At 44.1% G+C, this 26,552-nt stretch overlaps 1 protein-coding gene across 2 annotated transcripts in view; it reads right to left on the bottom strand.

Annotated features, from left to right (window-relative positions):
* Nucleotides 1-24,720, bottom strand: part of LOC8031773 (protein Wnt-1) — a 58,117-nt gene extending 33,397 nt beyond the window's left edge. The window contains exon 1 of one of the 2 annotated variants that reach the window (XM_042288843.1): nucleotides 24,166-24,720. In XM_042288843.1, the coding sequence (XP_042144777.1) occupies nucleotides 24,166-24,335 (170 nt within the window). In that variant the 5' untranslated portion in view covers nucleotides 24,336-24,720. Of the gene's footprint in view, nucleotides 1-24,162 lie in introns of both variants that reach the window. The other variant, XM_040503157.2, reaches the window with a different exon arrangement.
* Between the last annotated feature and the right edge of the window lie 1,832 nt (nucleotides 24,721-26,552).

Raw genomic sequence — 26,552 nt, forward strand, 5'->3', positions numbered from 1 at the left:
ATCAGGGAAAATGAGGCCTAGAATCTTGAAAGAATTTACAATCTCAATCTTGGTTAAGTTTATGCTCAAGTATTTTGTAAGGGTAGCTACTTTATTTTTTTGGGACGAAAGTGCACAACTTTGATTTTTCAATTTTTTTAGGCAAATTAAATTTGCTCCACACTTGCAATCTATACAGCGTCAGGTTTGCTCTGTCAAATAACAAATCAGAATGTTCTGCAAAGAAAAATATACCTGTGTTATCGGCATCATTTAAAAAAAATTCTGAATAAACATTGATAATATTATTTACGTGTATATTGAAGAGAAAAGGACTCAATATAACTACCCTGCAGTACACCAGATGAGATGGGTTTTGTAAGAAGGTAGTTTTCATTAATACAGACGTATTGCAAGCAATCGATGCTCCAGATACGACTTTATTAGCTTCAATGCCTGCCCTCGAAAACCTTATAAGTATCTCATATCGCTAAAAAGATTTTGTGATAGAGGCAATCAAAGGCATTTGAGAAGTCAATAAACACACCAAGATCTTTTTCAAATTTTTTGAAGAATAAAGTGTTTTGCGTGTATACCTACGCTAATTTTTAACTCTAGTGAAGTTGCACTACGGTCATACTACTTACCTTTTAATATAAAATCTTAGTACTATCTAGTTACTATTGTTAATACTTTCTATTAAGTGTCTAACAAAAACTATTGAATTGTTTTATGATCAAAAGCTCACATTAGGAATAATAATTAAGAAAAAATAAACAAGACGGTGTTTTATTGCACTTACTGGCAGTTTCTTACATAAAATAGCCTTAAATAAACACTGCCGCGGACATCCAATCCCAACTTAGATCCATCGCAGTGATAAAGAACTAAACTCTGGTTTACAAGTTGCAAAACTGATAACGGAATTATCTCTACAAAAGTGTAACACGGACGAGTTTGTTTGACAGATGACGGTGTGAGAAGGTTTTGAAGTCTTTGTGCAACCGCTATTCGAGTCTGTTATCGCTGTCAATCTTAATTACCCACTTCTCTCGACGCTTCCAATTACAGCGTTTCTTTACGAGAAGTGCCCGCTGTCACGCACATTCCGAAACGTCCCAGGACACACTTCCCCCTCAACTGCGGCCGGAAAGCGCTCGCGCGCGCATCTTTAAGAGGACCTTATCAATCTTGTTCCGTAAGCAAAGACCCTCCAGAGGCCCCTCGAAGCATCGGGGCCGCATCTACACCTGCTACCGCAAACAACACACGTCAAAACCTTCATCCCTGCATTGCAACATGCGAACCTCCCCCCTCTTTCCGTCCCTCCGCGCCAAGTCTTCTAGAGTGCCCCCGCACTCTTCAACTTTCCAGAAGCCTCGAGTGGCTATTACCAAAACTAAATCACAAGAAAACCGGGTTTGCATAAAAAAAAAAGAGCAGAAAGCACATGCGAAGGAACAGAAAGCAGCACAACAGAGCCTCTCCGCATTATATAAGATGCGCGCTTTCAGTCTTTGGTGTATGTGTGTATTTTTTTATGTATCTTCTCCCCGGAGATTTTTTTGAAGACACCAGGAGGGACCTATGGCCCCTGGGAGCCTTCTCCGCCATCTTCGTTATCGCGCGAATCGAAACTCGGGAGCGCTCGAGGAATGTGAATCGCACTGTTAGCTTGCCCACGACCCTGCGAAACTGTCACTGCCCCTCTTACCATCGCCCCTGATGGTCGATGTTTATCGCGATGCCGGGACCGTACCCATACGGGGCATTCCTGGAGGGTGGACCCTAGAAGAAGACACGTCTTTCCTCGGGGATACGGTCCGACTGTTTGCACAAGAGACTCAGGGAAGCGGCCGTGCTCGGGGGATCTTATCGTGTCCATATAACAAATTAGCAGCCATTTAATTCTGTCTGGCTCGTTGCGCTTAACGAGTATGCGGATGTTTGGCAGTGATGTTGATCTGTGTGTGCCCAGTGGCCTTCTTGGTGGTTATGAACGTGACTTTGGCCCTCCTGGTTTTTGGTTTCGGTCGGCGCGTCCCGACTGGAATTTGGCGATGTAGCGCCACGTCCTACGGGATGTGGCGGCGGGGATTTTTTGCTTGGAGAATCTTTTTGGCGTATTTTTTTATCTTGTTTTCGCGATGGTCGTGAGCGAGGGCCCTGTCTGCGTTATCGCGAATTCGATTCGGTTCCCACGTCAGAGTGATGCTCCCATATACTACATCGAAGCCTGGGTGCTCGCTTGCCTTCGACAATAATATCGCGCCGATCTGGCGATGTGGGCTCGCTTCTTATATACGGGTTTAATTATAGGAGTCACTCTTTATTTTGTGTTATTTCGTGTTTTAGGTTCGAGGTTGTTTTGGGAGGGAGTTGTCATCGATCACCGCTGATCTTCACATCGTAACAAAACGGATCTAAAGTATGATGAATGAAGCTGGTTGCGAATGACGCCAAGCTTGGTAGTCGAAGGGTTGGTGTGCGAAGGAAGTTTTGCTGCGGAATGCTGAGCTGGTAACTTAAAAAACGTTTGGACGTCCTGCATGCAAGCGAAGGTCTTTTTTGTGTGTGTGAAAACTTAACTGAGGCGTAACTCTAACTTTCGCTTAAAACCCCAGGAAAATGTACCTGCTGGTTGTGACACAAACAGAAGTAATGCATAAGTAATGCATAACTTAAAGGTGTCTTCAGGAGGTTTCTGAGATCACCTAAATATGGCGATAACTCACTCTGCAGTCTCTAAGCATCTTAGAAACCCAAAAATCATAACGATGCGGGACCGATTTCCCTATTTAAAAAGCAATCAAAAATCGAAATTACCTCCGGCGATGGGAGAACAATTGCACAGGCAGGCAGGACGTTATATGACCAATGAAAACGAGACACTTCGTTGAGATTGCAAACACTGTTATTACAAAATAAGTATGCTTTTGCAAATGATAGAAACAAATAAAAGTAATTGAAAAGTTTTTTTTTTTTTTTTTTTTTTTGTCTTTTGCGGAAGTGAAGTGTCCGGTCGTCAGCTCCGCGGTTCCAGGATCTTTCGCTTGCTATCGACTGACAGTGGTCCTGGTTTCGAAACATGCTCCTCCTATCGCCGGAGACGACATCGGTGTGTGTCGCGATTTTTGATTGATTTTTTAATGGGGAAATCGGCGCCGCGTATCGTCATGATTTCGGGATTTCTAGGATGCTTAGAGCCAGCGGAGTAAGTTATCAGCATATTTTGGCGATTTCAGAAACCTCCTCAGGACACCTTTAATTGAACCATTTAGATTCACTCCGCTGTAAATACACGAAAGGTAAAGACAAAGGAATAAAACAGTACTGATCTAATAGAACAATGATTTCGAATAAAATACGAGAAAAGAGTCAGTATCCTTAGCTGCGCATTATATGAATACATATAATGACAGCATAGAGTTTGTCAGTCTTCTGCTCATGTTGTTCAAAGGGAAGACAATTTGTGCGTGTGCTCAATTGCTAGATTCAATTTTAAAGGAAGTGCTTGACGTCATCTGTCACACTTCTGACCTAACTTAGGGTCCTTGGGCCAATGGCACTAGGGTACAGTGTTCTAAAGTTTCAAATGACCAAGTTCAACTGGAGAGGGATCGTTTGTCTGGATTGTCTGACTGCATGTTCGCCTTTATGCTAAGAATGAAAAGTGCAAGTTCATTGGATTTAACACCACTTGGGACCTTGCGTTTCACGGTTGGCTAAGACTTTGTCTTTGCGGTACGTTATCGGCCCGATTCCGGCATGGCGGTGTCCGTTACAGTAACGGTAGCGCTATGCTGTAACGTTCGCATAGAGCACATGTCACATGAGTGCGTATAAGCGGCACTGGAGTACATAGGTCTCTAAAAAGTGACTCTGCCTCGTTGACGGATAAAAGTTAAGGTTTATTGCGCTGATAGTACAAAATCCTAGTCCATGAACGAATCCGCTGGCGCGCTTTACACAAGAGCTTTTTCTATTGTTTGAGGCTGCCGTTGCTTTTGTTTGCTGCCGTTTTACAACGCCATTTCTAGCTTCCGCTTAAAGAGCACCCCCGTTGAATTCTTATCTTGCTATTGTCATGTGCTTGACGAACTGTTATCGATGTTTAGCATTGCCCCTCCCCCCCCCCCCCACACACACACAGACACGCACACGCACACAGACACACACTCAGCTACAAAAAAAAAAAAAATAACGCGCTTCGGTGTATTTAGTTTTGCATAAAGAGCTCGTTTTTCGGGACTGCGACCATTTCTTTAGGCACTAAGCCTCGACTACAATCATTATTATTAATTTTTTTTTGTTGTTGTTGTCACGGCGTAAACTACCTTTTGTTCGTCCGCTCGAGGGATGGCGGTCTCATGAACACACGACTTTTGCGGGAAGGCAAGTTTGGGTAATTCTTTGATCGGTGACCACCGAGCGGGTCGCCCGCACAAATTCTCAAATCTACGCACGACGTATGGAATGACTGCACGATATATGACGTATTTAGATCGACTAATACCTTTGTTACACGGGCACACTTAACCGCAGTTAAATCAGCTTTCCCTGCTGTTAGGCGTCACCACAGTTACCGCACTATGCTCTCGGACAGCTATTTCAAAAGAAGCGAAAGAAGCGCGTGCACTCCATGCTTTGATGTGTCTCAAGATGCTGAAGCGCACGCGTTCGCCAATAGGGGGCATTTACTGGACGCCATGTTTGAGGGCGATGTTCAGGGCGCATGCTCAGAACGAGCTTACATGAATAGCCTGCTAAGAGCGGCAATCTTGATGGTGCGGAATGCGCAAAAGAACTGTGGGAGCTCGCCTTGAGCACGCGCTCAGCAACCACGCACACAGATATGGCCGCCAGTGACGTAGCCACAAAATGTTGTCTGCAAGCATTGTGTGCTAACTGGGGCATAGCGTAGCTGCAGTTAAGTGTGCCCGTGTAACGAGGATATAAGCTGGCAGACTTACAAAAAGTCGCCGACGTCCCAACTTCCCACAACATTCGTCACCAATTGATCGAAGCGCCACGCGTTTTGTATGTGCTGTGGCGCGTGTCCGTAAGGGGAGTTCACAGAGCTGCCACATCGTGCAAAAGGCGTGGCGCTTCAATCGACCGGTGACATACCGTGCACGATTTAATTCTCGCAAGAACTCTTTAGTCGCAAAGTTCGAAAAGAATATAAAAAAGTTCTGTGTTAATTTACGGTACAGTCACAGCGGCATCGACGTCGCGTTCACGCACCTGACCCGTTCACGTATACCGCGTGGGGTGAGTGAAAAATATCTTACGGAACAAAATAGACATATGTTTCGTTCCGAAAGCTTTTGTTTCTTCTATTTTGTTTCCAACGCTTTCGTTTTGTTCTGTTTTGTTTCCCTTTTTTGTCCAGGAGCGCGTGAGAGCGCGTCTCCCGTCACCGGCTATGAGGAGTCCTAGTTCGTCTGCTTCTTTTCCAGGGTTTGTGGTGACGTCAGAAAGACGCTAAACTCTGATTGGCTCTGATTGAAGGATAGTGGGTAGACTTTAAGGCAGCTTGCTTTAAGGTCTACTCACTATCCTTCAATCAGAGCCAATCAGAGTTAGGCGTCTTTCTGACATCACCGCAACTCCTGCGCCAAGAAGCAGACGACCTGCCCTCCGCATTGACAATAGAGAGTTTTAGTAGATCGTTCCGATACCTCCGATAGCCCCGATACCGATACTATGCATGCGCAAGGGAGGCGGTGGCGGAGTATCGGGTATCGTTATCGGAGTCATGGGAACGATCTACTAAAACTCTCTAATGACGGTGCTACGATGGCATTTTGTTGTAGGCTATTTTCTTTCCCCTGAGAGCGCGTGCAGTGTGCGTCGGATAGGTAGCTCAGTTCTTAAAGGGAAACCGAAGCGGTTTTGTATTTGAGTAAAAAAAAAAAAACACGTGAATCGTCTTCATTTGGCCTCCAGGATCACAAATATCGAGAGTATTTTTAAATTTGGTGCACGGAGGCTGCAAAATATTAATTTTCAAAGTACCACCGAAGTTTGTCCTTCCCGGAGCGTCGCGTCATCAAATGATTTTTTGGAATCACCGCTGTCACGCATCTTCAGGGCCTGTCAAAGCTATATATATATGGACGCGCACTTTCGCCATTAAAAAAAAAAAAGTTATAAAAAGACGTCACGGCTGGTGTTGATGCGGGGGCTGCCCACACGAGAGACACACGCTTGGCGGCCCAAACATCCTCTTACGTCCTAACGATTGGTCGGAGGTCTCTCGTGTTCTCTCGTGCTGAGTTACATCTTCGGGGAAAACGGACGGGATATTCAGATTCACGGGATAAAAATACCCTAGAATTCACCTCAAAGTCGTTTCTTTCCTTTTGTTTTTTTGAGGAACCTTTTTAGTTCTTGTTTTTTTGAAGTTAGATGTATCGTGCATTGTGGTGATTTGTACAGTGTCAAAATATGGCATAAAGAAAGCTGCGGCGTAGTTTACTGGGAACGCCTTCGCTTCGCACGCCGAGGATCCGGGTTCGACTCTCGCGGGCGGCGGGCGATCGTTTTCAAGGATTTGGCAACATCGACGACGGACGCTATTTCCAGTGATGGGAAGAGCCCATAACAGTTACCGCTGTAAAATATCGCGCAAGACAGACACGAAACTTCGGCAAAACTAATACCCCTTACAGTCGCGAAGTTTCGTACCCGCGAAATATTTCCGAAATTTACATTCAACCAGATTCGCGAAATTTAGAACCCGGGAAAATAAAATCGTTTACTGTGTACACGCAGTAAAAGATCGTGATGAATTAACAACGGACGAAGAACGGGAACTGACATGAACCCGGCGCTGACTATATCAACTGTATATTTATTAAAAATACAAGACACATCATCTTCGGCTTTTTATAAAATAATTGACGCTTCCAAATCTTCTACGAAAACACAAATTAAAAAAAAAAAGAATTCTCTACCTCGAACTCTTTTTATCCTAGATTCAAGAAGGCTGCCTCTCTGTCCAGCAAGGTTATGGGCGGTAGGGTAACACATAATGCTCCTTTTTTCTTTCTTTTTTTTCGTACACCTCAACTTTTTTTTTTTTTTTATTTATAGCTAGTTAATATGTTTGAATAAAATGGCAGTGTTACAGAACTTAGGATTGGGTTGCACTGCCAGTTTGTGTTTCGTGTATTTCTAAAAAACATTCAGTCGACAGTTAGCGTTCGGTCCTGCCAGTTCCTGTTCTCCGTCCGGTGTTTCTCCACGCTGTTTTACAATGTGCTCTACCGTAACAATTAGCCCAACTTTTCATCCTTTACGGTGTGTGCAGTTACCCTAATAGTGATCAGAGCTGTTCATCTATTTATTGGGGTCATCGATACACAAAGGAGGAAACAGCATTTCGTGAACGCCGGTCGGACCTCCTCAGAAACTCATCTGGACAACGAGTCGCGAAGAATCTTCTACACTCTGTTCGCCCTTAACCCCAGACTTTGAGACGTGCCTTTCGAGCGCGAGTGCTCATTCTGCGGAAGAACGCTTCTAAGCAACGACATCAAGCTCTGCTGCTTGTGGCATTGGCTGCAGTCTGAGCTTAAAGGGGCGATGCAACAATTTTTGTACTTTGCACAAATACCGCTTAGAACGGATCCCTGACGTTAATGGTATATGAAACAAGCGTTCGTTTTTAACCCTACACAATAGAAGTCCCAGAAAACAATTAAAAGAAAAACGAGCAGCGTTCACCCCCTCGATTCGCAGCCAGAACAAGCGGCCACATGATCAGGAGCCGAATATATGCCGCCAATGTTGATCATAGCCACGCGCTGGTGTTGGCAAAGCTAAGGACACGCTCTGAGTTCCAGAGATTGTTATGGCTCGGCTATTGTCGTCGTTGCGGCGATTGGACACGGGCCACTACCCGAATGCTTCTCGAGCTAGTAATTATCACGAGCCCAAATCGAGTGCCCACGCAATGGTCGGGTCCAATCTATGAACCGCATTCAAATATCGTCACTTGGGGTGTACTGCGATCCCCACGTTATGTCATCAAATTTCGCAAAGGAAAGATTGAATGAAAATGTTTGCTTTTTCCCTTGAAATTACACCGCAACAAAGGAGCTTCTCGGCCAGTGGCGTTGCGTGCGAATACCCTTGCGTCCCATTAGTGCCAGTAAGCTCGTGTAAAGTCAAAAACATTCCAATTGAATATCGTTGCACCGCTCCTTTAAAGACCGACGACCAGTTCAAGCTTTCCACTTTTCCCTGGCTTCCTCCTCTCCCCCTTCTACCCTCTCCACTGTTGTCTGTTTCCTCCTCCAGGATCTTCTGCCTTGCAGAATTCTCGAGTCTTGCTATCGGCCTTTAAGGGTGAACGGAGAATTCACGGCGAGAAGTTTAGGTATCGCCGCCTGGTGTAGTTTTTTTCACAACCCCAGAGTAAGGATACTTCAACTTCCTCTGCTGGTTCAAGCACGTGCAATGTCAAGCTTCTATCCACTATGAAACATAAACAGTAACCGTGTAAGTAGCACGTGTACTATACCCATAGTGACGGAAACAGAAGCGCACCTAGCGAGCTCCTCACTGCGAATAGGGCGTATTCACTGGTGGCCACAGCTGTGCGCGCCACTGCAGAGCGCGTGCCGACGGCGTGCTTCCACATTTCTTTGGCGACGTGCATTCCACACCATCAAGATTATCGGGATTAGCAGCCCATTAATGTGAGGTCGTTTTGGGCATGCGCTCTAAACAGTGCCCTCCAATATGGCGTCCAGTGAGCGGCGAGATGTTTTGGTGCCGCCCTCCTATGGTTCCCTCTCGTGACGTCATTACCCCGCAAACAAAAAGTTCGATGGTATTTGTAATGAGCCTGGTGGAAGCTTGAAATCGTTGCGCACTGAAACAAATACTGCCAACACGACCAAAATCCAAAGTTTTTACATTCCTCTTATTTCTGTCGACGAGAAAGCCTTTACTGACGTCATAGTCAGCATTTGGCCACTCGTGGAAGGCTAACCACAGCGACGCTGTCGGTCGCGCAAAAGCAAAACATTTCCAGCTCATTATATCTCTTAGTTCTAACGTCACTGGAGTCAAAGGTTTAAACTCTTGGTGACTGAAAAGGCGGCGACCGTGATGGCGCGGTCAAGGGCGCATTCGATGATGATGCAACAAACGAATGGAGAGTGCCCCTTTCGATTCTGTTCGTCGAGTCGTTCTGAAACTTCTTTTTTTCTTGTCTTCGTGCATATTTCAGCTCTCTAATACTACAGTTCCTCGAGTTAGCCAAACTGACGCCGTCACGAGGTGACACGTTGGCTAACGATAAGTCCTTCGGTATACATAGTTTCCCATCGATACTGATATTTACGTTAGCTCAGGGAGAGCAGCGGATCTCCCGAGTTTGATAGTTGCAACCGCTACAAGCCGATTCAACCAATCAAACACAGAAAGAAAAGAGAGAGAAAAAAAAGCGGAGAATCATGGGGCATTCACTCTGCGTGCACTCTAAGAAATGCCTGCGCGCCTTCTTACCCGCATTTCTTTGAAAGAGCCAATCATTGCGATCTAGGAAATCAGCTCAGCGAATGATGAGGCGGAACATCAGTTTAGACCTCAAAATTAAGTCTGCGCTCTGGCATTACGCAATGCTAACATGACGCTTTGCATTGCGGAATGCCTCATCGCAGACTTAATTTTGAGGTCTAAACGGGTGTTCCGCCTCATCATTCGCTGAGCTGATTTCCTAGATCGCAATGATAGGTTCTTCGAATGTTCTGCGGGAAAGCAGACGCGCAGGAATTTCTTAGGGTGGGATTCGTTTTTAGCCCGGAAAATAACAAACGCCTAAACACGACGAGCGCCATGACGGTGCGCTTTAGGTGCTACTTGATTAACTCCCCTGGTCGCATGCGAGAAGCAAGTCGTCCGCTTCTTGCACAGGAGTTACGGTGACGTCAGAAGGTCACTGAGCTCTGATTGGCTGATCGCAACTCCGGTGCAATAAGCAGACGACATTTGCGCCCAGCATAGCCTTTTTGGTTGCGTTCGGAGTCTTCAGACGGAATGAAACGGAGTGCAGCTTCTATAAATTAATTTGCCGTTTTTTTTTCTGCTATCGTACGCGAATTCCAGAAGCAATATCTCGACGTACGTATATATATTTTTCCTCCATTTTTTTTCTTCTTTGCTTTCGACGGGCCAGCACCCCTTTTTATCTGTCTTCGGGCGCTCCTCTGTACCGAAACCGATGTAAATTATCCGGTGAAATTCAATCCCCAATTTCACGCTTCGGCTATCGCTAATGCGCTCGACAAGCGTGACAAGTGTGACGTTAACCCAAAATCGAAAGAGCTAAGAAGAAAAACAAAAACTATGAAGATAACGCAATAAGATACGCGTAGTAGGGAAGACGCCAATCGAGGTGGCACGGATTGGCTCGAAACATGAATAAACAAATAAACAAACGTGAAATAAAAAATAAAAAAAAAACGGAATGATAAACTAGGAGCCTAAAAATGTCGCAGCCATTAAACTTTAGGTTTAAGAGATAATTTTTTCCGAGTAGAGAAAACTACTCGGGTGTCACTTTCCAGTTCACGCGGAGAAAAAACAAGAAAACGTTCTGAAGTCATTAAAATATAAAGGCACCTAGATGAAAATCTTAGAACAAGATCGACTTGCGTCGCTTGGACAGATTTAAAGATTTTCTTGGTTTTCTTTTTTTTGTGATCTGAAAAAGGTTTTGGGGGGTTGGTTTTGGGGGGGGGGGGGGTCTTTCCAGATCGTCTTAGTGACGCCGTTTGAAGAGACGGATTACGGAAGATAAGCCCACCCGTTTTAATCTACGAAATCCACGCGGTTCTTGTAATACCAGTGCAGCACACGTTCTGCGAGCGATGCGGTATTTTATTTCTTTCATTTTATAAACTGCTTCAGTTTGTCCAGTCTTTTTTTCTTTTCTGCTTAGAGAAAGATGTAATAAAAAAATGAGAAGTCCGAGATCGTGGGATCCGCAGATATCAGAGCAGTAACTCACTGCATCATTAAAATGTTAAAACATAAATCCAACCGAAGGATCGAATTTGCAATGAATCGCTCGCGGGAACGACGGTATACGGTGCTAGTGTTATGGTCAAGTTGCGCTTGGGCGAAACCCCGAACATCACAACTGCATTCTGATAGACTGATTTCACCGAGACTTTATAGTCAGCGGTGCAGGCGACGGCTCGTGCCATCTCGTGCTGTTCACGCGGAGAGCTGTATAACTATACGGTGTCGCAAGTACAGAGTGAATAAAGTTTCCTCGACGCGCTAGAGCAGTGGCGGCGCAGCCAAACTGGCTAGCGATATAGTTCTATTGTATACCTTGATGTCCCGAGAGATGGCCGACCTAAAATCGGTAGCAAATCGGATGCAAAATATTGAGTAAACTAACTTTCGATGTGCCATAAAAAAAATAATAATAAGCAAATATGCATAAAATAGGGGTGGGCCATCTTTCGGGGATGGGGGACATTTTTCGGGGTATTACCGCAGACCTATCTCGTTCACAAAACACAACAACGAAGTAAAAAAAAAAATGCTAGCCGTCAAAAGACCAATATTTGATTTTGTAGCAAGTTACAAAAAAAAAGTTTCAGCTTTAGCTTTTTCAAAAAATTCTGCCTTAAAAAAAAAAAAAGTTTAGTCTCTTAAACTCTAGTCGGACAGCTCGATCGGGCAGTCTGACAAAAGTCAGACATTACTGCAGTGATATGACAGTCATCTACGGACAAGCCCAAAACACGTTCGAAGCACATTCGAAGCATATTCAAAGCATGTTTCTTTCGTGCGTATTACGCGCGCTTCCAACATGTCTGCAGACTGCATTTTTATGTGATGTATTAAGCGGTGTGACCGCGGCTTCAGAGTCACCTGAAGAACGAGAACTGCACGGCGTCTATAGCTCTTTCGAGTTTCCGGCCTCCAGCACGCGCTCGTCGCCTTCCGTCATGCTTCGGCTACACGGGTGCACGAGATGCCGAAGCATTGCCGAAGTTAGGAAGCTCGCGCTGGAGGCGGGACAACTGAATGTCCTCCCTGCCGTTCACATCATGTTGGTGACCGTAGTAAAACGTCGGCAACAATTTTGAGGTTAATCTTTGTGCATCATCAAGGTTTATAAAGCTAGATTAAAAAAGAAAAGTTTAATTGGGGCGCTTGTTTGCGTTAGAAACGAAAGAGGTGTTTTATCTTTCCGATACGAATACGGTGACGTTATCTCGACTGCTTATCGGAAATTGGGAGCGCCGGAAAAGGGATTCCCCGTCCCGGAAACAACGTACTTGCGTCGGTGTTCGTTTCGTTTTGTTCGTTTCGAGGAAATGATCTTTTGACCTAATTCGAATGCCCACCAGCGCTTAAAAACGGCTATAAAGCATATAGGCTTCTCTCTTTTGTTCGTTCGTGTCGTATAATAAGTTTTGTTCTTGTTTAAAAGTGAAAACAAAAGTAATGTTTAGATAACGGCGCGCGATTAAGTGAATTTCCTCTTATCCATGCAGTTTTCAGTGTTATCGGTTTTTTTTTTTTTCATGCGTTTTTCTCGAATTCGAGCGTGTGTGTGTGTGTGTTTTTTTGTTTTTTTTTTTGTGCGTTTATTTCTTTTAATTGGTTCAACGTCTCTTGGTGTCAATTTTTCGATTTCGTAAAGCTAGGGTTTTCCTTGTCAAAGGACGGCTCCAAATCGGGTTCTTCTTTCGGATTTCCCCGATTTTGATAAAACTTGCGCGGGGGTTAATACACCATTTTTGAAAAGTTCATCAGGCAACATTGTCGGTCGTTATTTCTTTGTTACTGTTTTTTTTTTTTACTAGGTAGGTGGCGCGAGCTACCGCCTGTTACAGAGGGTACAACCGTTATCATCCATCCACACGCACTTTTTAAAAAGGCCTATTTCTTGAGTTTATTTGTACTTACTGAACACAAAGAACCCTCTTGATTAGCCACTACAGCTAGGTGGCGCAAGACACCGCCCAACCAAAAGATTTCAGCCGTATCAACCATCCAGCATTCATCTATTCATTGCGAGTGGTTTCAGCTATAGGCGTCCACTTCTTCGGTGGACATGCGACCTGTTTGAACCTTCACGGGTGTGCATGCTGTGTTTGTGGCGGGGGAGTTAGACCGTAAACGCAAACACGCTGAAGGAGTCGACGTTCGAGGAGATATGAACCCTTCTAGACCTCACGCACCTGTGCCACCGATTCGTTGTGTGTATATCCAGGCAGAGGATTGAGTGTTCGGAAGAGATCCCGCACCTGAACAACTCCGCAAAGGCAAACTGCAGCTGACTTTTAACCGAGTTGACCCAAGGACTTAGCGTAAACGATGCAGACGACCGTGGACGCGGACGCTGTCCAAGCAGTATGCTTCTTAGAAATTGAAATTTGTCGTGAAGTGTCGCAACCTTACCTGGGAAACAAATATCGGTTTTCGATGTTTAATTACAAAAGGAGCCGGCTTAATGATTAAGCGTTTAGTTGAATTAACGAAATCGGCGTTTATCGGTGTACACATCTGAATGAGAGCGGGTACAATTAAGGAAAACATTGCCCAAAGAAACGAACTTATTCAACACCCCCCCCCCCCCCCAAAAAAAAAAAAACACACAAACACACACATTCTCTAGAATTTTTTTTTTTTTTTTAGATTGCAGTTTTTTTTTATATATAGTTATTTTCCTAGCGATCTGTAAAAGTAATATTTCGGTGCGTTTTTTTTTTTTTTGTAAATGTTGAAAACAGGAAGAAACCCTACGCGCATAATATAATCCGCTCGATAACACGAAACTTGACATTATACCACGAAATAAATGAGAAAGGAATGAAGTGAAGAGGCCACAAAACGGCATTAATTTTAATCCGTCCAGGTGTTTCATCTCACATTTATGATGCACCTGAAGCGGTAGTAACTCAAATATAGACCTGGAGGCAATGAAAGATACCGAGCGCAATCGAGAGAAAAACGATTTTTTTTTCTCTCGGTGAATTGTTATCGGTGAATGACGCGCATTTTTTTAACCCATCACAGGCGACAAATGTAGAATAATTAACCGGTCTTTTTTTCACGGATGCGTTTCGGGTCCTCAGGAAAGCACAGGCAAACCAGCCTTCCTTTGTAGATCTATACTTCATTTCAGCTTCGGTCCAGACGCAGCCAATGCTACAAGCGCGAGCTCCGGGCTTTCAGCACCCCTGCCAAGCACGCGCGCTCGTGCAGTGCAAGCACTGTTCTGGGCCACATGCTCGCGCTTGTAGCATCGGCTGCGTCTGGACCGAAGCTGAAACGAAGTATAGTGCAGCTAAATAAGCCAGGCTTCATGTAGGCACAGCACATGAAGCCATGCTTCGCGTGCTTTGTTACTGAAGACAGAGAAGATTGAGGTTGCCAGAACAGGCAGTCGCGTGTTCTTGAGTTAAGTACACGTACCGTTAAAGTTCATTATGGTCGCCTGGCAATTATTTAATTGCGCGTAGTGCTTCGCAGGTCAAGCTGCAGTCGTCCTTCTTATATAAAGGACTACTTTATTTCTTTCTTCGATTTTTTTTATTCGGAAAGATTTGTGATTGTATCGAAAAATCCACCTGGCTCCAAACGGTTCCAGCCACGTTATGGTTGGATGCGGCTCGCTAATTGGACCCGAGCACTCTGTCGCCGGTCGGCTTGCGCTCGGCAGCCAATGACACTCGGGTTTGCGTCTTTGGCCAGCTTCGTACGGTGACGGTATACAGACGCCGAGCCCTTACGCTGCGAACATACTGCTTATGCAGCAGACGTTTTTGTACGACTGTCTGCAATCTATCTATTTGGTGTATTAGCATGACCGCGTTTTTGACTCCGGCGTCTACCGTCGCCGACGCAAACTGGCCACAGACGCAAACCCCAGTGTCATTGGCCGCCGAGCGCAAACCGACCGAAGACAGAGGGTTCGTGTCCAATTAGCGAACCGCAACCGACCGTGACGTGGCTGAAACCGTTTGGTCCCGGGTGGGCATCGATAAAATCACAAAACCTTTCCGAAGGAAACAAATAAAAATAAAGTAGACCTCTTTAATGTTCTATAGTTTGCATAGAGGAATTTACGTTTCTGGCTCTTCATCCTCGCGTTGTCTTCTTGTTTTCCTTCACGTAATGTGCAGTTAGCAAGGTTCGAACCCAATATTGTTTCAAGGGTTCTTCTAAGAAAGCAATATTTGGTTTATCATTTCTGCGCAAGAATAAAGCAACGAGGAAAGGCGGTTTGTCGACATGAAGGCTCTTGGAGCTTCCTGACCTGCCACCGGCTTTAACAAACAGTAGAGCTAAAAAAAATTAGAATAAAATTACGATTCAATAAGCGCGTTTCGCAAACTTCCGTAGATATGCACATTAAGGATGGCAGCAGGGAAGGACGGACCGACGCAACCTGTATTAGTCTTTGTTTGTCCGTTTACTCTCAATTTGTGGTTCCCATTACCGACGCGATTGACCTTTATTTCATTACATAAAATGATTTGTGTAGATCAGTGGTTCTTAACTGGGGTTCGGGAAGGCATTCTAGGGGTCCGCGAAGTCCAGGCGGCGGAGAAGAGCTCACCGGAGAAAAGCTCACAGGAGAAAAGCTCACAGGAGAAAAGCTCGCCGGAGAAAAGCTCGCCGGAGAAAAGCTCACCGGCCTTTAAGCGGATGCGGAGAAAAGCTCACCGGCCTTTAAGCAGATGCGGAGAAAAGCTCACCGATTTTTTTTAACTTACTGGATTCTGCATCAAACGTGGCAATTTAACAGAATTCGCATTCGTCACCTCATTAAAAATGTGTCCTCTTTTTTTTTTGTAATATTCTTGAAGTTTATCGGGCATATTTATTTATTCCTTAGAAATTAGTAGTCACCCATTTTGTATAATAACGAAGCCGCAAGTATAAAATCAGAACATCGTACATAGGTAAAAAAGACAATTTATTGACAAATGATAGTGCGCCGTCAGTAGCTCTGCCAAATAAAGAGGTTTGTTCTTTGCCAGATAATGTGAATAGCGGTATGTGAACCGTTTCAGCTCCAAATATTGTGAAGTGCCTAATAGATAAATAGGTTTTAGTTGATGTAATCAATGTCGGCTACGCTGTTTTCTTTCTGTTAATTCAACTAAAAAAACTTTAGTTGCGAAAACAGCTTCGTCCTGTCTTGTTTGTTGTCTCCACTCCGTCGTCGTCGTTTGAGCGGTTTTCATAATGTATAGCGTTTACCAACTCGCCCTATTAGCTACATTACAGAAAACGACTTTTTATATAGGTCACAAGTAACAACGGCGCCAGTGTGCAGCTCGGAAGGTCATCAATGGCTTACCGTAGAAGGTCTCTATCATAAAAAGGCAACGTGTCGAAACACCAGCACGAACGGCTAGAAAACGTGCATGTCCGTGGAAGAAAGAAGTCTCGATATTCTACTGACTGTTTTATCCTGTTTCTAAAGGTCAACAAAGAGATTCAAAGAGAATTTCAGGCACCGCGTTGTTGCGCATGCACTTTCGGATTTTCGGCATTTACAGTTTTCATTTTTAGGTTTTAAGCAGACATTACGTTTTCAAACTTTTTCCTCTTAGTCAAGTTCATAAAGTTTTCAGGTAGGCTTTCGTTGCCTAGAGAGTAAGCCGCAGAAAACACTCGCCCGCAATTATTAGTTTGGGAGCAATATACCCAATAAGCTTACAAATAACACAGAAATTTACATTTTATTTTTTTACAAAGCTGACGAATTTTAATGAAAATAAATTTATATATGTTACGCATGATCCGACAGCCTTCATATAAAAAGAAGAAAAAAAATCGGTGAGCTTTTCTCCGCCCAAAGGCCGGTGAGCTTTTCATCGTATCCGCCGGTTTTGCAGTGAGCTTATCTTCGGTGAGATTTTCTCCGGAATTTGCGAAGTCCTGCCTCATCAGTCAAGCCCGGCAATAAAAGTTGTCTTTATCCAGGTCGAGAAGAAATGTTTCAGTTTTCGGGCGAGTTTTCTCGTGTGTATGTGAATAAGAGAAGTTTACTTCACACTAGCCTTCAGTTATACCCATTTATGAAATCATTATTATACTTAACCTATACCTTTCCCCTCTCACCCCTCTCACCACGAACGGGGTCCTCCATCATCTCCCCCGATCCACAATCGGTCCGCGAAACATCGATGGTTGAGAACCACTGGTGTAGATAGTTGCTATAATAAGTAAATGGAAGGAACAGTGAACACTGTACACTAATATTTCCATACCGTGATTTGTGCAGCACATTGACAGATACTAGTGTTTAACCGAATAAATTTAATAGGTCACATTATTACCATTAAATATAATTGCAGTTAAACGTTGCGCTAACAGTATTGTAGTTTGTTGCGGCTCACAGCAGTCCTTTGCAATTTGCCTGTGGCAAAGGACCAAGAGCGGGCTGGTGAAAATACAAGAATTAAACAAAGAATACAAACAGGTACGGACAAGGATTGACTTTTGTGCTGTCTGTACTGTCTGTCCATGTCCCCAAGTTTTTTTTTTAAATTTATTTATTTGATTCTTGTCAGTGGCAACGGGATTTCTCCAAGGCTTTCACGGCACGGTTTGAATAATCATGACTGCTGTATAACTTTTTTTTATTAATCAACATCTTTAAGAATTGCGAAAATTCATCCCTGCGTTTGTTGTTCTTTACTTATTTTTTTTTTTTCATGACTTGAAACATATAGTTTCCGTGACGAAAGCGCTGCACTGAATGATGTAGAAAATTCTACGGTTGCAATGCCCTGAGGTGAACGAAAAGCTCTGAATATTTACTTGTAAAATAGAAAGAAAAAAAAAGGCAGGCCTGTCATGGAAATATGTTTTCATGTCCGATTTTTCTACAGCACAAGATTGCGCTAGAAATGACAATTTTTTTTTTATTTGCGGCCAAAAAGATTGATGTTTTATGTTTCCGCTTAGCGAAACACACGACTCGCCGAAAAAGTTATCAATATAGACACTAAGACGTTTCCTTGACAATTGTGGGCAGAGATTAAACTCAATACCTATTTTTGGCATGTTCGAAAGGTATGCAGCACTTCTGATAATATTCCGCATTGATAAACCTGACTATCCGGTCGGCGTATTTTATAATAATAATACTTTTTTTTTTAGTCCGTGCCTCACAACGAACAAAGTCGTGATTTCAAGCACGTTTGTCATTATACAACGCGAACTACACACGCATACTAACTTGTAAAGGCCTGCCTAATAATACATTTTTGTAGAGCTTCAATTAAAAATCAAAATCTTATTCCATAACAATGAGACGGATAAGATTTCTCTTCACACACTTGGCTCGCTTTGCGATGTTGTTGAGGCTTTGAGCCTGCGCTTGCGTTGCACAAGAAGCTAGAGAGGGAAATCAGCGGTGACGTCAAAATCTTCGGCATCCGTCATTCGAGTTTGTGAACGACGCATGTAAACAGAAAGGCGTGTCTCCTGAAAAGGCAATCTCATTTCCTGATTGTAGTGTTCGCCGTCGTAAAGCTCGCACTGTTGAATGAACAATGTGCGTCAATGAGCTTCTTTCTTCTGTTTTTTTTTTTACTCATTTTTTAACGTTTTGAGGAAGTCCCGGTATAGCCTTATTTCCGCCGAATAGCCTGCGGGTTTAGACATGAAGATGAGGTTTAGCTCAGGTTATACCCTCACGTGTCGACACGTGAAATTGATAGTCAGTGCTGTTACTCGCGTTATCTGAAATGTCTGGTTTCATTTTCAAGAAGTATTATTGCACTAAACAATGAAAAAAAAAAAAAAACTGAGTGGGACGTATTTATCACTTTAGTCTTTTAGCAGAAATGCACCTTAGTTTTTGTTGCGAGTCTGACCGTTTATCGGGCTCGAGAACACATTTTAAACTTTCCAGAAGAATTGAGATTGGAGAAGCACAGCAATGAGATAAAGCACGTACGTCCTGACTTGATTGTTTAATTATGTTCTCCTATCTCGGGTGCTTGCAACGCGAAACGCTCAGCGTTTCTAGAATTTGAAGGTGATCTAGCCTGTGAATATTGCTAACAAAAGGAAACAGCGAAAAAAAAAAAAAAGACACAAGAACAACAGACGAAAGACACAAACACAGCATTGCGAACAGAGCGGTGCAATTTACTATCGGAACAGCTTAGACAATTTGTACTAAATTTGATAATATAAATTATGTTTATTGGAATCTATTACCGGAATTTCGTTAGTTAGGAAAGTGACAAGAAAGGTCATCTTAATGTGTGTGATAATTTTGTCTTCTTCAAATATTCCCTCGAATTCAATATGTTGAAATATGAGTTTACACAAAAACAATTCCTGGGTTTTCTTTTTTTACAAAATACATTTTTATTTTGGTAAGCGTGTTTTGTGATAACGTTAAAGTGAAATGAAATGCGAAGTTGTACTACGAACCACATTTTTTTACAACGGCCATACAACGTGAGTCTTGTTACTAAATCTAAGTTCTTGTAGTTCGTTGGAACTTTCGTTTATATTCACACCAATATCGCTCCAACATTAATTGATTATTAGCTCATCTTAATGTAGTATGTTATCAAAGAGTATAATATTCATCTAACTCGATCATCATAATATATCAGTATTTTTTAAAAAGGAGGCATATGTGCCTATAGCTGCTGTAGAAAACTATAATATAAAGAGAATATTATTCTGTCATATGCCGTATAACTACCTCAGAGGAATTTTAATGTTGCCCTTTGCGGATGCTTGCCTTCACAATTTCTTAACAGGATAAAAACCTATTGTCATTCGAGAATTACTGAAAACAATTTGATTATAAACTACAAAGCCGCTACAACACGGAGCTCCTTCTTCGTGTAGACCCAGGTGCAAGTTATGACCACTGATTTTTGTCTAAACGGTATTGCTATTAATATTATGTCTAACCAGCTTCGTGTTGAAGCAGCCTGAGACCTAGACAGTTCCGCTGGACCTATTTTTCTCTAGCGGTTTGTTGTAGAAAGGAAGAGAAAGGACTGCTGCTTTCCATAAGAAATCGACGTGGTCTTTCCCCCCCGAGCATACAGAGTCGTCATCGAGCCCATTGAAGGTACGTGATCGTCGTATCAATATCGATTTTCCGAAACTTGACGTATGTGCCGATCTAAAGATCTAGACACTCCTGATCTCGCTCGGGACAAAACCCAGGCACACAACCTGACCATCACGAAAAGAAAAGAAGAAAGGAACGAAACAATGCAGAAAAGAAAGATGCGAGGATGTATACCTGGTGTTCCATCATCATCCATAGTGACAAGCGTCCATTACCCTATCCTCGATGATAGCTGGTTCAAAGAGCACTGTTTACAACTTATCCAAGACGTTGAGTCACTGTTTAAGGTTATATACTCGTCGTGTCCCGTTTCTTATCTTGGCGGTATTTTTTAATATTTTTTTTTTATTTTATTTTTGGTTTAAGTCTCGGAGCGAGGTTGAAAGCTACCACTTTTCGTCGCAAGGACGCACGTGGTTTCCAAACTCGATTTCCAACAATTCGCGGGTGGCTGTTTCCGATTCTTTTTCAAGGTGAAGCGACTGAAAAGAATGATCGCGGGCTTTGGCGAAGACGGCGTATGGGGCGTCGTGGTCATTTTCGGAGGCGGCGATGCAGAACAACACTACTTGTGTTTGTGTGTGGTCTGTGGTCGGGAGTCCGGTGACCGCGCGACGCCCGCTTCTATGCAGATGCTTTCTTTATGTCCCTTTCTGGTGCAGTTACCGCCGTTTGCATTAGAGCGAGTTTGCTGAGCAGAGACTGACAACTACGTTTTAAGAGGTAATTTCTAAACCCAGTTTGTGTGTCGTCTCGGCGCTTCGGAAACTTTTGAGTTTTTCTTTTTATCTCAAATTCGCCTCTCGAGGGTTTTATAGAGTCAAACATTGTGCTTTCACTGCGCAAGCGTACGTGAGGTGAAGATGTAGTCATTCATCGTTGACCATGAACACCTCCCGTTCTTCCAAAAACGTCGTCCGTAATTAATGTGAGTTGTCCATAATAACGATACAGACGGGCGTATATTTACCCAGTTCATCCCAGAAAATCTCCTCTATATAGCGGCGTATCCCAATTAACGATGTCGGTATTGACGAGATGTTCCTTCTAGACTTGTGCTAGTTCGTTTTAAGCAGAAATGCTTGAGACAACGTCGGAACCATCTTCAACCTTTTTCGATAGTGCCGTTGAACCACTGCGCCATTCGTAATGGCGGCAGTCATAACGAAAGCTTTACACAGCCTGCAACTTGCCCAGAGTTAAATATACAATATTATGTGTAATCAGTACGCCCACGCTCATTTCCGCTTGACTTGATTAATCCAGTCCAATCAGCAGGTCTTTGCTTGAATTTAAGCTTGAATACAAAGCCTAATTTAAAGAAGAAAAAAAAACAAAAAAACAGAGAGGGTTCTCTTAGTACCAATAAAATGGTAACGAACGCTTTCCTAAGAAGACCTTTTTGTATTTAGGGCCCTGAAATACTGCATCTTTTAGCGAAAGGAACTGCTGGACACCCTTTTCTTCCAAAGCGTTCCTCTTTGTGTTTTTCACACAAGCCGTTATGCATAACTCGTGCTTTTGAATATGTACGATAGAGTTGGATCTTGCATTTAATATTAAGTCCGGAATTTTTACAAATCTTTATTATAAGCATCATTCTAGGATACAGCTAACCTGAGGCACACACAAGACGTTCCGCCATAAAACGAGTATAGGCGCGATTTATTTGTCCCCAATAATTATCTTCCCTTAAATTACATTTTTTCACTTATAAGAGGTTTTTAACCGACCTTAGCGTTTATTTATTTTTCTTCGCGCGCTTTCAATTAAATTAACATAACTATACCCATTCAGAAAGCTCGAACATAAAACTTCTTTAGATTATTTCATAGTACACTGCTGATTTGTACTCTTTCTGCAGCGTTCGAGCGATTGCGATTTTTTTTTCTTTTTGCGTGCACGTATATTGCCGCGTGCATGACCGAGAAGAAACCCTTCTCCGTGCATCTATAAGTTTCGTGTTTATTCTTACCCGGACTGTAAGAGATAATGAGGCGAGATTGACTAGGCAAGGTGATTCCGGCCTCTTACACTCGGGGTAAGAATAAAAACGAAACTTCTAAATGCACGGTGAAGTGTTTCCTCTTGGTCATGCACGCGGCAATACAAGTTCAAGCGCGTAGAAATAGTCAATTGAACGAGTTAGGCTCAGACGCCCATACTGTGATTTGGAGTAAAAGGCGCTATACCCGTCAAGCGAGGCTACAAACAAACGATACAGCACTCCCGCGGTGTATTTGGAGATTCTTGTAAAGAAAAGTCTTATCTAGGTGTAAAACAGTTCAATCCCATAGTTAGTTAGAGCTGTCTCCACAGCTTGGTCTACAGAACGTTTTGTTTTGTGGGGTGTACAGATTCACATATGAGATGCAGTAATCGCAGCATTCCACATTTTTTTTTTTTTCAAAATTGCGCGTATCAGTGGTTTTTTACTTTCGGGATAACCTAAAAGTTAGCATATTAAAGCTGAACACCCTGCGAGTTCGCCAAGGCTCTGCAATTGCGAGAGTTGTCGAGTCCAGGACGCAAGTCAACGCCAAAAGACAGATCTCAATGCCAGAAGGTTTTATGAAATCGGTGTTAGTCCAATCTGGTGTTCCTTCGTCCAAACTGCATGACCAAGGTTCGAAGGTTCGACAGTATGGCCTGGTCCAATTCCACAGATGCAGCGATCCAGCGCACTAAACCTTGTTCACTACTTTTTCTTAAGTGATGACCCAAACTAGCAAGAGAAACCGCACTCTAAAGGTGGTTACACACGTTCATTGGATACAAGAATTGATCAAATAAACTCAATAATTTATGTTATTCACCTTATTCAGTACTTATAGTTGTTTTTTTTTCAATACGCGTTTTTACTATAAAATCTTCTGGCAATCATCCTCTTGTAACGAATGAGACTTTGCTTAACTACTGTCAAAATATCAAGCCCCTCTCTTTTTCTTGTTTTCTCGTTGATTCGAGTGATTACAGGAATGTGTCTGACCTCCTCTGAGGTATATCAGGCCCTCTCAACTGGGAGGGAGCTTGCTATTGGTGCGGTAGGTTACCAACACGAACACTAACGGAAGTAATGATGTCCAAGAAAACCGCTGGAAAGAACGTCTGGCATTGTCTTGCTGAGGGGAAGTGTTCAGCATGCGAACGAACCAGAAGCTGAATCGAGGACGAGTCAGAATTTCATCTCACGTACACCGGAAGGGTCTGTCAGTTGACTGAAAAAAAATGACCGCACGTGAGAATGCCATATACTGAAGCGGGTTATAAACGTAACACGAACATTTTAGATATTACTGACAGCTCAAACAGTATAGGCGTAGGAAACATCTAGGAACAGAGCGGTGTTTTGGCTGATATATTGTAAAAGAGTTCAACGCGTTTCGTGGATGTTCTGGATTCGAAACGTTTGCTTCCCACGGGAGATGTAGAGAGTTTTTCTCTTTGTGTTTGCTTAGACGCTAAAAAGTCTAATAGCAGCAAAACCTCTGGTAAGGTGTTAACAGTATCTAGAATTTTACACTAAGTACTTTGATCTTGGTGCCGCGACTACTTTTATAAAAAAAATGCAATGATTCCGGTTGTGAAATTAAGGAGTATGACGTGAATTAAACAATCATGCAACTTCTTGTCCTATTGTGACTACCCCAAGGCTGAAGACTTCGTAAGAAGAGCATTGCTTTTAAACGTTTTGAGCAGCTCTATAAAAATCAGTTACACCCGAGCAAGCGGCAAGGTTATTCAAGGATATTCATTTGAACGCGTTCTTTCTGATCCTATCGGGATTGTAAATTGTTTGTCTCGATGTATCTTGGACGAAGTAAATCAGAGCGTTCGTTGAACTATCTTCCTACAACATCTTGAGGGCCGTTGCCTTCAACAAACAACGACCTCTCTGTGGTAGATCTCGGGCTCTGTCCAAGGACAAGCTCATTCCACATGTCGGGTTGCATACACAATATCATTGAGCCGCCCTGTGTCGGGTTCTGCGTCGTTGCGCCGCTATGCAAATCAAAGGAAGTACAGCGGAAAGGTATGAGGGGGGGTCTTGCCGGCCGATCACTCACCACCATCTAGAGCCTCGGCCCCTGCCAGGTTTGCGTTTGGCCACATTGTCGGAACCCAGGGCCTGAGACTCGAGGCAGCAGCAGGAGCACCACACCATCAACGACACCACCACGGGGACCGACCAGGGCCCACATCGTCGACGCACCACAGCAGTCCAGGAGGCCGAACCCATGGTTTCCCCTCGGAGGCCGCTCCGATGATCAGCGCCTCCGCGGAACCCCGGCTCGGACCCGGATCATCATCATCATCATCGTCATCGTTCTTCGGCGGGGGGAGCGGTTCAGGAAGATGCTGCGCCTCATGTCGTCTGCTCGCGTTGTTCCTGCTGTCCTGGACCCTTCGGGAACCTTTGCCGCCGACTCTGACCGACCCTTCGCGCAGCATCCGCGCGATGGCTTCCTTCTTACTCTCTGCTCTCCCTCCCGCACTCTCGCCCTCCCACCCGTCCCTCTCTGCTCGCTTGTCGTCGTTTTCCGATCGTGGTGTAGGACGACGACGCGGTACCAGAAAGATTCATCGATCCCCTTCCACTTGCCTGCCGTCTTGTCTCGTGGACCAATGGGAAGAGAGGCGCACCTCGGCTGCGTGCCTATGGGTGGCCCGTCGCAGACCCCCCAGAATGCCTGCCCCCTCCCGCCTTCTCTCCAATGAGAGCTCGCGACGCTTTTTTGCTAGCCGGCTTCGAACAAACGGACAAAGCAAAACGTCAACAAAAGGAGGCGAGAGACGTGACGATGCGCTTAACCTCTCCTCGTACCGTTACCTCCCTTGCCTGCATCGCGCACACGCACTCACACGCACACACACACAGCTCCAGGGTTGCCCACCGCCGTGATTCGACCGGATCATGATACTATAAAGAGAAAGCTCAATTATGGGAATTCTCCTCCCCCTACTTTAGTTTTACTTGTTCCCCGTCACTTTTTTTTTGTTTTTTAAGCACTCGAAGCCAGCGCGCTGGTAGGTTTGTTTGTAGGTGCGTGTGAATGCAAAAGACAAACATGCAGCGGACAAAAAAGCGTCTCCGCGTGGTCCCACAGACAGTCGAGCCGCATGTGCGTCTTATGGCTACACCGAGACACCGGGAGGTTATTGCTTAAAAACCTGACGTTTCTATAAAAAACAAAACAAAAATAAGGCGGCTTTTTTTAGTTGGGAGGGCCTGCCCACCTCGCCTTGATATCGGCATGCGCGTCAAAAAGAAATAAACAAAATGAAAGCAGCGATGCTCACTCAGAGAGAGTGCGAAGACGGAATCTAGATAAAAGTTTGTAAGAAGGGAATTCGCGAACGACAAGTCGAGAAGTTGTTCGCGTTTCGCTGTCTACGCTTCTTTTACTCGTGAGCGATTCTCTGCGTTTCCCTCCTCGCCCCTCTTCGATGCTGAATATCTTGGTTATGCGCGTTCGCTGCCGATGGCCGCCCGTGCGCGCGTCAATGTGCGTGCCGGCGCGATTGCGTGCGAGAGTTTCCCAGCGAGCGAGGGGGAGGCAACGTGTGTAGTTTCCGGTTTTTGGAGGCGCCCCAGCCGCCACCATGCACGGCGAAGAGGAAACCATTGTCCGCTACGTGTTTCTGGCGGGGCGCTGTCTGTTTACTCGGGGTCATTAGCTAAAACGTTGGCGGAACGTGTCTCGTTGAGCATTAAATTATGTTCAGGCTGGGGAATAAAAAAAAATCTCTTAATGAGCGCTCGCCAACAAAACTGGTGCCACTCAGGGACCGTGACGTCATCGAGAGTGGAAACGAGAGCACTCAAACTAATTGGTTGGGACGGGGTTATCCGTGACGTCGATAAATTTCTGGGGTTAAAGAAAGTGCATAGGATCAGAGGGTGTGGTCACACCCTCAAATCGCTACGTTGTCGGCGACTGGCTGGTTTAGTGTCCTTCTAGAACAACAAGGCGCGGCTACGTATGTCCGTTGCCTCGCAGTTGGTTACGATTGGTTGTTGTCGAGTGATCATGTGACCGGATAGACTTCATACCGCTAATTAGATGATTAAAATTGGTTATTCGTATTCGCATTTTATCTGTAAGACGCCGAGAAAAGCAGCGACCAGATGCCGACTTGACCATTTTTCTGATAACTGCATTTTTCAACAGTTAGGAACGACGGAGAAGTGAGCGTTCTCGTGTTGATGCCTAAGTTAAAGGGGCCATGAAACGAATTTTGGGTTGAGATGAATAATTTTAAATTGGGACTTTACTAATCGCATAGCGTTTAGTTGGCCAAAAGAAAGAGTGTAGAAAGTCAAAAGCCAGCTTTTCAGTACGAACATTTCAAAATATAGCGGACTATTTTGTACCTTCTTGCCTTCGAAAGCTCTCCGCCTTTTCACTGTGATACATCCGCGGTTCCCAAAGCGCGTCACCGGCGCCCAACTGAC

This window comes from Ixodes scapularis, unplaced genomic scaffold, assembly GCF_016920785.2.
Source record: "Ixodes scapularis isolate PalLabHiFi unplaced genomic scaffold, ASM1692078v2 PGA_scaffold11__112_contigs__length_91849675, whole genome shotgun sequence".
In the NCBI taxonomy this organism is placed as follows: Eukaryota; Metazoa; Arthropoda; class Arachnida; order Ixodida; family Ixodidae; genus Ixodes; species Ixodes scapularis.